Below are 14,238 nucleotides of genomic sequence, written 5' to 3'. Positions count from 1 at the left end.
AGAGGGTACCAAATGAGCACACATGTTTGCAGGGTGATGTAGGGACATCATAATTGATGCGTACTAAATGGGGGGCGATGCACAGTGAGTTGGGCCCAGTGGCTCACACTTGTAATGCCAGCATTCCGAGGCACAAGGCAGGATTGCTTTGAGTTCCTGGGCCACAGACTGAGTGAGACCTTGCTTCATTCAGAACAGTAGGAAAGGAACACATAAGTACGTTATACTGCATAGACATCTCTAGTACATAGACACAGATAGACATACACAGGATGTATTTATTTGGGTAGGGTTCCCCCACACCCAGTGCTAGGGATGACCCCAGAGCCTCATGTGTGCTCTGCCATCACCAGCCACCACTGAGCTACACTCTGGCTCTAGCAGTTAGCCATGTAAGCTTAGTTCTCTTTTTTTTTTTTACAATGTTTTTAAAATTATGTCTGTGTGTTAATGAGTGCAGGTGCCCCTGAAGGTTGTGCTCTCTTACCTAAGATGGTTATATTGCCTCGTTGAAGAGAGAAGAGGAATCTCTAAATCCGAATGGGACATGTTTAGCAGGAAAGGATCTGAGACTGCAGTGGGAAGTGGAGGGGAGTGTTGGGTAAGGAAGGGGAAGCCCTAACCTAATCCATCAGTCTGCTTGTTGATGCACTTATGTGGCAGTTGGCGTTCAGTGGCCTTTATACAGGGTCTGCCTGATGCGCCCTTACTCAATCTTCCCTGAAACCTAAACAGAGAATGTGTTAAGACTGCTAGGATTCAAGGGTCTCACCCAGGACGGGACAGGGTTTCTTCCCCCTCAGCAACTGAATACGGGCTTCTCAAAGCCAGCGTCCTGGCCAGTCTGTTACAGTGTCTAGAAGGTATATCCACATCAGCTTTAAGTGCAGGCCAACTGAGTGTGGGGGAACCCTACAATGATCCCAGCACTTGAGAGGCTGAGGCAGGAAGATCTGGAGTACTAGGTTAGCCTGGGCTACACATCAAGACCCTGTCTCATTGGTGTGGGGCATATTAAGGAGTAGCTGGGAAAGCAATTCTGAATACAGGAAGTCTCATCTGCTTCCCTGGTTCAGAGTAACTGCTTTCAAATCTCGTAAAGCACACCCACCCAGTCCCTAATGCATGAGGAAAATAAAACATGAAAGTAGACCAGGGAGATCCAGGAGGCTTCTGGGACACTTTGGGTTGTCCAGCCCAGCATATGCTCCCACCAGGGAAACATCAGGTCAGGGCCGGCCACAGGCAGCAGATGGAGTGTCTGAAAATTTGCACCAGAGGGCAAAAGGAGCTGTCATGACCCAGGGCTTGACAGTTACAGAGAGGAAGCAGATAACGCTAGTAATGGAGAAACTGAACGAAGTACAGGACAGGACCCAGACTCTCCAGCTCCCACTGCCTGAGCTGTCCCCTCCCCTTACACGCCATACCACACACAGTGTTTAGACAGAACAGAGAAGAAACAGACGTCCTGAGTCTCTGGGGAAGCAGGCTGGGAACAGAAGACAGGCTTGTTTATTCCTGGCAGCCCCTATATCCAAGGGGTCTTGCACCATTTTAGACTAGCCCCAGGCTGAACTCTCCCAGAGCCTGACTCATGCCCCACTGCCACTGCGTGGGACTGAGACTGTGTGCCTTCCGGCCGGCATCCTAAACGATGGATTTAAGACCGGTCTGCTCAGTCTCCCAGCAGAAGCCCCACCTCTCAGGGACCCTGGAATGTGTGCTGTAGGGCAAGCGGTGCCAGAGTCCTCAGACCTCCAGCCGTCCAGGCTGCAGCTCTCCAAGGGTAGTGAAGTCTTCGTGCTCTGTGAGATATGAGGTTGGTCTCCTCATCTCCATGCCAGCTTACTCACTGCAGCCCCAGTCTGGGTCAGTCCTTAGGATGTTTGGCACGGCTCCCCTCCCTTTGCCCCAAAGCTGCACTTGATGCAGAGTGGAGATCGGACACACAACTCTCAGCTTCCGCACTTTGCTCAAACGTCCTTCTCTCTGAACCTCGTTTCTTCAGTTTTCCTATAAAGCAAAAAAACGCCATCCCTTAGATGTCCTAGGCCCCCTATCAGCCTTTGGAGACAGAATACTTGTTTGAAAGGGGCAGGTGTGGAGAACAGAAATCCTAATGATTAACAGTAATCAAGTACTCAAGAGTATGGGCTGATGCGGTTCATGGTACCTCCTTTGCCGGAGAGGAACTCTTCTTCTCTTTGGTTGCTTTGAAACAAGGTCTGAAGGCGACTTACTGCAACCTAGTCTCAGCACCCAAAGGCTAGGACTACAAACCCACTCTTAGGTAGATACAATTTTGAGCTCCACTCTGCAGAGCTCAAATGAGTTGAGAGAACTTAAAACCGTTTGCCCAAATTCACACAGCTAAAGCAGTGGGACCACCCCCGCCAGCCCTGTCAGTCATGCCCACCGCCAGGTATGCCTCTGAGCCCAGTGGAGGCGGAAGAGCCAGCCATTTGTAGAGTTGACCTCCCCTTGGCACTGTCGAGCATCGTGCTATCCACAGGTCCCAATGCTGACGCTTCCCACTGCAGACTCCAACAGGGGGAAGGATTGACAGTATTGAAACAGTCTCACCATAACCCAGGCCAGCCTCAAATTCACACTGATCCCACCGCCTCAGCTCCCAACTGTTGTAAATCACAAGCTTGACCCTCTGCATCAGATCCATTTATGCCTTATGCATATCCGAAAACTCGACTCCTGAAACCATTCAGGACTGGGGAGGTAGTTCAGTTGATACTGCTCACCTAACATGAATGAATTCATGAGTTCTATAACCTGCCTGTAATATGGCGAGTGCAGGGGAACCATCAGACTCTGTGACATAAAGCTATTAACTCAGGAGGTAGAAGAAAAAGAATCAGAAAGTCAAGGTGACACTCCACTACAGAGGAGTTTGAGATCAGCCTAGTCAATATGAGACCCTGTCTCACAAGAAAAGTTGAGCCGTATGCAGGATGTCTGCAGACACAGGAAGACAAGGCTGGATCAGTGAGGAGTCTCAGGCCCCCAGCCCCACCCACCTCCATCTTACAGGCACACCCACTCTCCTTTGGGGTGAGAGCAGAAGTATCTAGCTGGTTATGGGCGGTGGACTGATGCATTCAGGAATAAAATACCTAAAACACCGGCTGGGGGAGGGGGGCTGGGAGGGGAGTGTCGTGTACCAAACATTGTTCATTAGCCGGTGTTTCCCAGGTAATGCCTGGTGATGTCAGTGAGAGGGTTCTCAGAGGAAACACCACCCAGGTTTCATTGTGTGGCCGACTGCTAGGGAAGGGTTCACTTATACAGGAGGGGGAGCCCTCTCAGTAAAAGCAGTCAGGATGTGCCACGTCCCACCCCAGAGGCGGAGCCAAGACTGAGGTCCTCCAGCCTGGACTCCTCCATCCCTTCAGGAGCCCAGGCCAGGCCAGAGTCTGAGCAGGCAAGCTCGGTTCTTGCTGTCCCAAGTAGAGAAGGAAGAAGCACCATGCACTCGTTGACCAGGACACCAGGCATGGCCCGAAGACCTGCAAGAGTGGCCGCCCTAACTCTTTGATCCACAGAGGAAGATCAAGCAAGCACCACCTGTTCCTAACGGCCATGTGAGTAGCTACATACCAGCCCCCTCCGGCCTGATCCTGAACAGGTCACTGCACTGGCTCAAGCCATTCAGGAGCCAGGGTCCACTAGGGTCCACCCCCCAGCAGGACCGTCCCCCTGGATGTGGATCTCTACCTTTCTTGCTATTGCTGAGGGAGGCTGGCGAGGGTCTGAGGGGTGAGAGCTCTAGTTCACACCGAGCCTCCCTCCGTAGTTTAATAAAAGCAGATGGTGTAGGGAGGAAGAGGGACAAACTAAGGGGCTACCGGAGATGGAAAGCTAGGCCTGAGTGGCAGGCTGGGGGTGGGAGGGTGCTGAAGAACAAGGCCAGGAGGGGAAAGCATCAGGAGTGTGGTTTGGGAGCACTGGGAAAAGAAGAGCATCTTGCAGCCTAAGGTAACCACACAGATGATGCTGGTCCTAGGACAGAGGCCAGAGGAGCAGAGGGCAGAATCCTTCCGTATTGACTCTGATCCTAGCAACCACAGATGCTCCCGATGACAGGATCCAGGACCCCTCCCACTGGCCCTGCAATGTGGCCTGGGGCTGAGCCCAGGCAGCCAGGTAAAAAGCAAGCTAGCTAGAGCCTGTCTGGAGGTCTTTCCTTGTCCTCTGGTTTCGGTCTGTCTTTAGAGGTGAGGGAGGGTGTCTTTGTTCCTAGCACCCCCAATTCCTTACCAAGCATCTCCCCACCCTTCCCTCCAGTTCCCAGGAAGGGCCTGTTGCTAGTGTGGAGCGGATGAGTCAAGTTTATGGGCTGGAAGTCCTACCCGGAGGCTGCTCACTCATCTGTAACAGGCTCCACGTGTGGACAGGATGGGGGTGCGGGAGCAGCACCCTGTGACTTCCCAGACCTGGCCTTTGGGAGTCTCCCACCCAGTGGCTGGCCAGCTACTGCCCCCTCTTGGCACCCTGAGGTAGGCAGACCAAGGTTGACAAATGCCTTGGGTAGGTTGCCTTCCAGTCTCCACAGACATAAACACAGCTGTCCAGGGGCTGGAGGGCGACAGAGAGGTTAAACTGCCTGGTTGGATACTGTGGTTATCACCTCAAGTGTAGCCTCTTCTAAGACACACCAGAATTGATTTTCCAAGGGCAACCAAAAGCATGACTTTCCTATGTAATTTTTTTTTTAAGTTGGCAACTGAGAAAATCTGTGTCAGAAAATAAGGTATCGACCAGCCAGAGGCAGGCAGATTTCTGAGTTCAAGGCCAGCCTAGTCTACAGAGTGAGTTCCAGGACAGCCAGGGCTATACAGAGAAACCCTGTCTCGAAAAAGCCAAACCCCAAAAAAACAAAAAAAAGAAAAAAGAAAACAAGATAAGGCCCACCGTCTGAGTCCAAAGCCTCAGTGATGATGTGCTGTCCCCACCAGGGCAGTGGCTGCAGGACCAACCTAACTCTGGCCACTACTCCATCCAAGCATACTGACTGCAGCTCCGGACCCTCCATGTGCCAAGACCTGTAATGACACCCAACACTACTGAGCTGTCGGCCATCCCCATGGGGATTCTGGGGCTTTCCCTGGCCCTGGCAAGCCTCATCGTCATCGCCAACCTGCTCCTGGCCCTAGGCATCGCCCTGGACCGCCACTTGCGCAGCCCACCTGCGGGCTGCTTCTTCCTAAGCCTGCTACTAGCCGGGCTACTCACTGGGCTGGCACTGCCCGTGCTGCCCGGGCTATGGAGCCGGAAACATCAGGGCTACTGGTCCTGCCTCCTTCTCCACTTGGCCCCCAACTTTTGTTTCCTCTCCTTGCTTGCCAATCTGCTGCTGGTGCACGGCGAGCGCTACATGGCTGTGTTGCGGCCGCTCCGGCCCCATGGAAGTGTGCGGCTAGCCCTGTTCCTCGCCTGGGTCAGCTCCCTGCTCTTCGCTAGCCTGCCTGCTCTGGGCTGGAACCACTGGAGCCCTGATGCCAACTGCAGCTCCCAAGCTGTCTTCCCAGCCCCTTACCTCTACCTCGAAATCTACGGGTTCCTGTTGCCTGCCGTGGGGGCCACTGCCCTTCTCTCTGTCCGCGTGCTGGCCACTGCCCACCGCCAGCTGCGTGAGATCCGCCGACTGGAGCGGGCAGTGTGCCGTGATGCGCCCTCCACCCTGGCTAGAGCACTCACCTGGAGGCAGGCTAGGGCCCAGGCGGGAGCCACACTGCTCTTTCTGCTGTGTTGGGGGCCCTATGTAGCTACATTGCTCCTGTCAGTCTTGGCCTATGAGCGTCGCCCACCACTAAGGCCTGGAACACTGTTATCTCTCATCTCACTGGGCAGCGCCAGCGCAGCAGCTGTGCCTGTGGCCATGGGCCTGGCTGATCAGCGCTACACAGCCCCCTGGAGGACAGCTGCCCAAAGGTGGCTGAGAGTGCTTCGGGGAAGAGCTAAGAGTGAGGATCCGGGCCCAAGTACTGCCTACCACACCAGCAGCCAAGGCAGCATTGACCTGGACTTGAACTAGGGAAACAGTAGCTGCCGCCCCCCCACCCCCACCCCGTGCCAGAACACTCAACAGTGCCCCACTTCTTTGGATCGGAGCCCTCGCTCCAGACCAAATAAATCTCTGGCCACCACCACAGGTTATCTCCTTCCGGGTCTCCAGGGGTGGGAGGGGCCAGTAGAACCCAGTGACAGACTAGCACTCTGTCTCCTGTGCAGACGCCACAAAATGCACACAGACACTGCCAATGGGAAGTATATTTTATTTACATTTTTAAAATCTGTAACTAGTCTCTCTTCCTCCTTTCCTTCCCCAGAGACTTGGGAAGGGAAAGAACGGGAACCTCAAAGACCTACCCCCAACATACAAAGACGCACCCCATGGCTCACACCAGGAATCAAAGTGAGAGGGACATGGCCTCCTACAAGGCCCCAGGGCTGGGCAGGGGAGGGCAGGCCTGGCAAGGCGGGTCTCCAGGGACGAAAGGGACAAGGAGTAGGCAGGTCAGCTGGAGGGGTCGGAAAGCAGTCCAGTGGTCTCCCCTCCTCTTCCCTCTGCACCCCGAACTTCTGCTGGGGGGCAGGGGTGTCCCTTTATCCCCCTCAACACCAGACACCATGCCAGAGGCTGTAGCCGTTAACGGTCAGGTCTCTGGACACAAAATACTTTCGCTTTGTGGTCTCCTGATGTGGTCACCACCAGGGAAGCATCTCTGTAGACAGAACACAGGGGTCAAAGGACAGAGGAACCTGAGGCCCAGCGCAAGCCCCTTCCCCAGGGGTCCTGAAGCAGCTGCTCCAGCATCGCCTCCATTACAGGTCCCTGCCTGAATCTGCACCCAGTTCTCAGACCCTTCTCCCAAAGCCAGGGAGCTGATTCAACTATGGCCATGCAAACCGCCAGAGAGCCAGCGAAGGACACCCTACCACGGGAGGAGCGCAGACTGAGTAGCGCAGGTCCATTCTCAGCCTCAGGCCCACTGCCAATCGCTGGGATAGGGCTGGACTCTAGGACTGTGACTGCACAGGTAGACAGCCCGGCATGCCCGGGGTGCAGTCTGGCATTGGGTCTCATTTCCCTTAGGAATCTCCTCCCATCCCGCAAAGGACCTGTGCAACCTCACACTAAACCCACTTCCTAGAACCACCAGCCCATGGTGCTTACTTGCTGAGGGCAAAGTCCAGGATTTCAGCAGTGTGGCCCCGGTAGTCAGTAAGCAGGCGGCCAGTCCGGGCGTCCCAGAGACGTACGACCCCATCCAGACTACAGGTGTACACCACAGCAGTGCCAGCCTCCCACAGCAGCTGAACAATGCCAGACTGTCCCGGAATGTGACACAGTAACAGAGTCGAAGTCAGGAGGGAGAAGAGAAGACCCCAACCCACCCTCAGAGGGGCCTGAGGACAGGCTGCCCTTTAACCAGCACAACAGCCCACTGAGAAGGAACGAGAAGCCCCAGATATCATACCTGGTGCTGACATTGGTGCCGGAGTGTTTGTGTAGACAGGTCATAGATGGCCAAGGTTCCATCCAGATAGCCAACAGCGGCCAGAGGCATGCTGGGAAGCAGGTGACAAAGAAGCCTCTTGAGGCCCTAGATTCATATACCTTCCTTCCTCCTTGGTCCCAATACCTGGATCCCTCCTCAAAGCCACCTCCTCCCTCAGTCTCTTGGGTCTCCGGGCCAAGGCTCTGCTCACACTCACACACTGCAGAAGCCCAAGGACTCCACAGAGTTAGACTCACTCTCCTCCCCCTCTCCCAGGCTGGGCTGGGAGGCGACTGTCTCAGGTCTGAACACACCCACCACCTATAGGTAAGAGAAAAGGCTCACAGACCAGGGTCAAGAGGAAAAGGACAGGGGAGGGCAGAAGGTTCAGACAGAAGCCCAGGCTGCTTACCTTGCCAGTGGTAGCGCTGATCAACTTGGCCTGGCAGTCCACAGAACCAGTCAGGATTAGGCTGCCATCCTGGTTGGTGGCAACACAGGTCAGAGGGCCCTGATGACCCTCAGTCCCTAGGACAGAGCAGGGACAGAAGTTCCAGTCCTGTACCTGGCTCTCGGTCTCTTCCTCAAAGCCGAGGGAAACGCCCCCTCCCCACCTCTGATACCTTTCAGTACATGGATGGGGCTTCCTTGCTTGAGGTCCCAGATCCTGATGGTCCCATCTTCATACCCTACCACAGCTCTCTTCCCTAAGGACCAAGGCACGGATAACCAGAGGACAGAGGACACTCAGACACGCCAAGGAAAGAATGAGCAGGAAGGATAGAGTAGGGGGTCCCCAAATTCCCCCTGGAACCACAGGAAAGACCAAGTACAGGGCAGGAGACTGGGATGACTGAAGCACCCCCAAGTTACTGGATCCACCTCTACCCAGAGAGAGAAACAATTGCTCTCACCGTCAGGGAGGACGCGGCCACAGGTTGCAGGGCAGTTGGGGCCCTGGAAGGTCTTACAATCACCATTCGGGACCTTCCACATCCAAGTGTTGCCATCGGCTGTGCCCGCCAACAGAACAGGGGCCCGAGGGTGCCACTCCATCCACTGGTCAGAGAGGGAGGGTCAGCAAGCCAGGCCTGCTACCCAGCCTGCCTTATCCAAGGTGTGACCTTCTAAGGCCAGCGAGAACTTTACAGGTCAACATATACACTTCTAGAGCTGCGGCGCTGTGTTCTAGGCAAACTTCTCCAGGACAGATATGGCTGCCGTGTCCCTCCCTGAAGCACTCTCACTTAAGGCCCCACAGAGTTGAAGCCCACCTCCAAGGATCTCACCTCCAGGTCTCCTGCTTCAAAGGACCAGACTTCTTCCTTGGTGTCTACCTGCCATACTTTCAAAAGACCACTCATGTCCCCTGTGGCCACTAGGGTGGAATCGTGACTGAAACCAGCGCATGTCACAGAATCTTTGTGGCCTGCGGCAAAGAGAAGTAGGCAGATTTTTAAACTCAAATTTGCCTAAGACTAAGAGATCTAACAGGTTCAAGGCCAGCCTTGCCAACATCCAAGGCCAAGCCAAGCACATAAGCTTGTGGTGGTGGCACATGCCTGTAATCCCAGCACTCTGGGAGGCGGAGGCAGGAGGATTTCTGAGTTCAAGGCCAGCCTGGTCTACAGAATGAGTTCCAGGACAGCCAGGGCTACACAGAGAAACCGTCTTGAGAAAACCAAAAAAAAACCAAAACAAAACAACAACAACAAAAAACCCTAAATGCTGGGGACATGTGACCCATGTATCTAGTCATCTTTTAAAATCAATTAAGCAGAAAAAAAGGTAGGACCTCAACAAACAAGGGGCCAAACTTGCTGCAGCTCCAGGGACCAGAACACTCCAAGTTTCCCAAGAACAGTAAGCAACTGGAGCCTATTTTCTCTGTGCCTCTGACTACTCCTTCGCTAGCACAAAGCTGTCTTACCTAGCCTCCCTTGGCCTATTAGCATTTCCTGTCTGAAAGCCTACCAAACAGTTATTCTTCTATTGTGGGTCCTTGGATCCAGCTTGAGACAGAAGCTAGTAGTAAACAGCCTCTGGGTATTTCACAGGGACCACCCACCAAGACGGCCCAAGGAAACTCCCCAGCCTCTCACCTGCACACTCAAAGAGCAGCTCCCCATCACTGAGCCTCCACACGAAGGCTTTGTCGTCTTCACCCCCGGTCACTGCCAAGGTGTTGGTTTTGGGGTCCAGGCTCACACAAAACACAGATGCTGTCCCAAGACACAGTCCATGAGAAAGGGGATGGAACTGGGCGCTCACCTAGAGTTTTGCCTTTCAGAATCTTCAGGAAGCACACTCCTTTCCCAAGGCTGGAGTTAAATTCTCTCCTGGGAAGGCTGCATCCAGTTCTTGTTCGGAGCATCAGATTGTTAAAGAAATCCTTCCTAAGTCCTCCTCCAGAGCATATCCCAATGCTGTTCCGTTCCCCTTACTACACACTCTGAGGTGCAAGCCAAGATGTGGCTTCATGTGCACAGCTGACGGCACAGGCCATACCAGGCTGGGTATGAATTAAGTTCTGAGAGCTTCATGAGGTTGGCATCTGAGGTTATTATTAATGCTACTTTTGGAGTGTAAACTGCCTTTAATTTCCAGTTTAGTTACTTCCATTCACTTTCATCCAAGATAACTTTTTTTTTTTAAAGAACACCAAGATTCTGAAAGCTAACAAAGGTGACAGACTGCTAAACAGCAGAGGTAGGATTTGAACCCAGGGGTTTCAATTAATCCCAGTTCCCTTTGCCCCCCCCCCTTCCTTTGAATATCCTGCAGACCAACATAGGTGGCTATCACATTGGTCTCATAATATCTGCCCAGGGACCGCGGCCCATATTCAAAAGCCCATCTGCACGGATCTGAGGCGATCCCTTCAAAGGCCTACCTGAGTGCAATGCAAAGGTGACCTCACTATCATCCGGGCCCTCCATGCTACCGACCACCCCTTCCTGGGGTTCCAGGACCCAGCCCTCGTCATTGCCCTCCTCTTCTTCTTCCTCTTCCTCAAAGTCCACGTCTTCCATCTCCTGAGCCAGATCATCTGCTTTGGGAGAAGCATTAAAAGATGGAGCTCGAAAGATTCAGAAAGAATGGGGTAAGGGTTGAAAAATGAAAAAGGTGACGCTAGGGTGGGTCATGTGGCCAAAGGTTAAGGTGTTGTCCCACACGTACCGAGCAGGAAGAGAGCACTTGGGGGGCGGGGAGGGGGAGAGAGGCTAGGTCTGAAGACCTGGTGTTGGCCAGCGACCGTGTAGGAAGAGAGGACAGAGGGCATGATGGGAAGGGGGTGTGTGAGGGGAAGGGCCAGGGGAGGCGTCAGGGAACCCCCACCCAGCCAGGCCTAGAAACTAAATGTGGGGGGTAGGGAGGGAGGTCTGGGAGAGAAATGTCGGTAGGAACGACCGGTAGGGAAGGGGGGAGGGGGGACTGGGGAGAAGCAGGGGTCAGAGGCCAGGGGTGAGCGTCTCTTGTCCCGTGGCCTCAGAAGCGTCAGTTCTCACCCGGGTCCGGGGGGCCTGGATCCAGCTCTACCACCTCAATGATCTCTTCATCTCCGTGAAAGCTCAGAGTCTCCAGAGGCGGGGTGTCAGCGGCCGCTCCGCTCTCCGATTCGGACTCCATGCGGCGAAAGCTACCGATCCACTTCTCTGGGCCCAAACGCCTCCCAGAGTCAGCTCTGCGCGACGACGCGGAACTCGAGCCCCTCCTCCCGGGAGGAAGTAGGCGTAGGTGACTCCCGGCCGAAAGAGCGACGGCATCCGGGCCAATAGCGACAGTGGTGGACTAACAGAGCCGCCAATCATAAGGCAGAACTAGGATGACCAGGCCGGGGCGTGGCGGGAGAGCCCAAGCTCCACCCTCCATAACTCCGCCCCGAGCTGAAGGGAAACAAGCGAGCGTGCGCGCCTCCGGGGTCTCCTGGGAGGAGTAGTTCTCCTGAGCCCGCTACGCGGACTTCTGGGAAATGTAGTTTCCGCTTTGTAGGCAGGACGGAAGGCGCGGGGGAGGCCCCTTACGCAAACTACAATTCCCGACGGGGAGCGCAGTGAAGGGGGGTGGGACCCGAACATGGCGGCGGTGGTAGCTGCTACGGCGCTGAAGGGCCGGGGGGCAAGAAATGCCCGCGTCCTCCGGGGTAAGGAGAGGGACCCTCGGGAGGGCAGGGTTTTAAAAGATTCCCTTTCCTTCACATCCCACCCAGCGCGACAGCAAAGTCAGGATGCCAATTGCTGCCCACACCTCTCTGCAAGATCTTAGAGAGTCTGGGGGTGAAAAGATGCTCTAGAGGTCACCCAGTCCAACCCCTGTCTTTAGGTTGCACGGCATGTCTAGGGTCTTATTGCTAGAGAGAGTACCAGAGAAACCTTTAGACTCCCGCGTCCCAGGGGTTTCACACTCACCGCAGTGCAGAGGAAAGAGCCCCAGGCTTCTGGAGGCTTGAGTTCTAGCACTGAGTAATTAGCGGTTTGACCTTGTGCGAAGCAGCTCCTCTCTCCGGGCTTCAGCTTTCTCTTCGACGGGATGGAGTTAGTTATCCTTAAGGATACCTAAGGTCCTGCAGTTTTTAAATAGCTCCCCGGATTTCCTTCATGCGTATGTCTCCGGTGAGTTCCTCTGCAGTCCTTCCCAGCCTGACTTCTGAATAGAACAGCAGCGAAGCTCACTGCCTTGGCACCAGGCTGAGGAGCCCGCAGTGACGTGGAAGTAGCTTCCAAAGGTGTCACCCGATGGCGATTTTCCCATTTCTCTTTAGATTCTTCACTGCACTAGTTACTCCAAACTGCAGTCACACCCCTTCCTCAAATCTCAGCCACTCTTCCCCTTCCACACCTCCCATACTGACGCGCCGTACTTTGTTTCACAGGGATCCTCTCTGGAGCCACAGCTAACAAGGCTTCCCAGAACAGGACCAGAGCACTGCAGAGCAACAGCTCACCAGAATGCAAGGAGGAGCCTGAGCCCCTCTCCCCCGAGCTAGAATACATTCCCAGAAAGAGGGGCAAGAACCCCATGAAGGCTGTGGGACTAGCCTGGTGAGTTTTAACTGCCCCTTTGCCTACCAGTGGGGGAGTGCACTGAAGGGTGTCTGTCAGGACCTAGAAACTTCTCCAAGATGCAGGTGGAGAGCTGAATCCAAGGGAAGGAGATTGCAGGAGTCCAGGGATGGAATCTCAGAAGAGTGGGGTGAGGTGAGGGTGGAAAAATCAGTAAAATTGGGGGACAGTGACTTTTCTGTGGAGCAAATTGAGCTGGTGTGAATTTGAGTCACTGGATTCATCCTTCCCTTTGGGAGCAGGGGTAACATTCCAGTCCCAGTAATTAAATGTCAGATTGTGTTGTGTTGAAGCTAAAAGTGTTTCTGTGAGTTCTGTGGTTCTGATTCTGGCTTTAATACATATTGCTGACTTTCAATCACTAAAGTAAAAGGAGGGGAAATTAACATTTTTTTTCCAGCAAATGTCTGAGGTATGACAGTACTTTGCCATATAATGTTTTTAAGCTTTCTGAGGTAAGCATTGCACATCCATCTCGCCAAGGAGGAAACTGAGGCTCCCAGCTGCAATTGTCACCAGCTCTCATGGCTTCCTGTCCTTTGGCCCTTACCAAGGCCCTCTTTTAGTCGTAGTTGCTGAGATCGAGAGTTGGTCAACGTACCTTAGTGGTTGTACACATGCTTAACGTTCTTGAAGCCCTGAGTTCAATTTGTAGCACCGTAAAGAAAAATAGAGGGGTCTGGCAAGGGACACGAGATTGTGTATGCAGAGAGGTCCTTTGCTAACTCAGCGCAAGCGTGGGCTGCTTAGGTTATCACACAGAAGCATTTTGCACAGTGAAGAGGCTCATGAGTATCAGCCATCAGGGGAGAAGTGAAGAGGTAGGCAGGGCCACACTGGGCTTTTAGTACTCTGCTTAGGAGTTCCGAGTTGGCCAGGATGTAATAGAGAGCTATTATGGTTGTCCAAAGCAGGCAGCAGCAGGAGGCTGTGGTTCTCAGGGTCCCTCCAGCACTCTGCACAAAGGACAGGTAGACATAAGACACCACAGCATACGTACAAGTGGCAAAGCTAGACTGATTCTTCCAGCTCCTCTGGCTTGGTCCCAGTCCCCGCCCAAACCCGGTGCACATCTCCCCATCCCTAGGGCCATCGGCTTCCCCTGTGGTATCCTCTTCTTCGTCCTCACCAAGCAGGAAGTGGACAAGGACCGCTTGAAGCAGATGAAGGCTCGTCAGAACATGCGGGCGGCCAACACGGGCGAGGATGAGAGCCAGAGGGTCAGGGCTTCGCCCCAACAAGCCCAGTTCCCTGAAGTTGGGTCTGGGGTACAGACCTGAGTGAGAATCACTGCTACCTTGTGCTAGACTATTGCTATTGACTGACTTCCTGTGTGGCCAATTGTGTCCATTGCACCTGAGGCCCACCAGAGGGCGCATGATGTCCAAGCTGCTGCCAGCACCCAACTCTTCCACTTGGTGGAAGGAGCCAGAATGCAAATAAAGTTAATAAGTACTGGCATGGAAAGGAAGCAAGGCTGAATCTGTAAGCCCCCTGGGAGGGGAGGGTCAGAGTGGGACTGACCCTCATCCCCATTCCCTCAGACCTGTGTTCCCAGATGGGTGAAGTGACCACAGCAAGCTTAGGAACAGGCCCTGGAGGGAAACTGGTTAGGAGGGTAGCTACCCATGCACCCCAAACCGGTTAAAATTAGT

At 54.0% G+C, this 14,238-nt stretch overlaps 3 protein-coding genes across 4 annotated transcripts; 2 read left to right on the top strand and 1 right to left on the bottom strand.

Moving 5' to 3' along the window:
• Window positions 1-4,893: 4,893 nt before the first annotated feature.
• Gpbar1 (G protein-coupled bile acid receptor 1) lies at window positions 4,894-6,123 on the top strand. Its single transcript, XM_052193190.1, has one exon. The coding sequence runs from the start codon at window positions 5,066-5,068 to the stop codon at window positions 6,050-6,052; it is 987 nt and encodes a 328-aa protein (XP_052049150.1). The 5' UTR covers window positions 4,894-5,065; the 3' UTR covers window positions 6,053-6,123.
• Window positions 6,124-6,273: 150 nt separating this feature from the next.
• Window positions 6,274-11,242, bottom strand: Aamp (angio associated migratory cell protein). 2 transcript variants are annotated; one of them, XM_052193803.1, is made up of 11 exons: window positions 11,030-11,242; window positions 10,414-10,572; window positions 9,623-9,742; window positions 8,810-8,949; window positions 8,435-8,579; window positions 8,144-8,227; window positions 7,933-8,048; window positions 7,738-7,841; window positions 7,500-7,590; window positions 7,196-7,350; window positions 6,274-6,743 (listed from the first exon to the last, which is right to left on the bottom strand). In XM_052193803.1, the coding sequence occupies exons 1-11, from the start codon at window positions 11,148-11,150 to the stop codon at window positions 6,668-6,670; spliced, it is 1,311 nt and encodes a 436-aa protein (XP_052049763.1). In that variant the 5' UTR covers window positions 11,151-11,242; the 3' UTR covers window positions 6,274-6,667. The 2 variants fall into 2 exon arrangements, with proteins under 2 accessions (XP_052049763.1, XP_052049764.1); XM_052193804.1 differs by having other exon boundaries at window positions 10,414-10,569.
• A 313-nt stretch (window positions 11,243-11,555) lies between these two features.
• LOC127693082 (probable hydrolase PNKD) lies at window positions 11,556-14,050 on the top strand. The gene is made up of 3 exons (XM_052193805.1): window positions 11,556-11,664; window positions 12,394-12,562; window positions 13,671-14,050. The coding sequence occupies exons 1-3, from the start codon at window positions 11,598-11,600 to the stop codon at window positions 13,861-13,863; spliced, it is 429 nt and encodes a 142-aa protein (XP_052049765.1). The 5' UTR covers window positions 11,556-11,597; the 3' UTR covers window positions 13,864-14,050.
• Window positions 14,051-14,238: the final 188 nt, after the last annotated feature.

The sequence above is a fragment of the Apodemus sylvaticus genome, chromosome 9, assembly GCF_947179515.1.
Source record: "Apodemus sylvaticus chromosome 9, mApoSyl1.1, whole genome shotgun sequence".
NCBI lineage: Eukaryota > Metazoa > Chordata > Mammalia > Rodentia > Muridae > Apodemus > Apodemus sylvaticus.
The sequence above is the reverse complement of the archived record's forward strand: the minus strand, read 5'-3'. Positions and strand labels throughout refer to the sequence as shown.

Coding starts and splice junctions, on each gene's coding strand:
- LOC127693082 (XM_052193805.1), top strand. CDS start 11,598: ATGGCGGCGGTGGTAGCTGCTACGGCGCTGAAGGGCCGGGGGGCAAGA. Junction 11,665..12,393: donor AAATGCCCGCGTCCTCCGGG/GTAAGGAGAGGG, acceptor TTTGTTTCACAG/GGATCCTCTCTGGAGCCACA. Junction 12,563..13,670: donor AAGGCTGTGGGACTAGCCTG/GTGAGTTTTAAC, acceptor CCCCATCCCTAG/GGCCATCGGCTTCCCCTGTG.
- Aamp (XM_052193803.1), bottom strand. CDS start 11,150: ATGGAGTCCGAATCGGAGAGCGGAGCGGCCGCTGACACCCCGCCTCTG. Junction 8,950..9,622: donor GCTGCTCTTTGAGTGTGCAG/GTGAGAGGCTGG, acceptor TCTTTGCCGCAG/GCCACAAAGATTCTGTGACA. Junction 8,049..8,143: donor CCCCATCCATGTACTGAAAG/GTATCAGAGGTG, acceptor GCTCTGTCCTAG/GGACTGAGGGTCATCAGGGC.
- Gpbar1 (XM_052193190.1), top strand. CDS start 5,066: ATGACACCCAACACTACTGAGCTGTCGGCCATCCCCATGGGGATTCTG.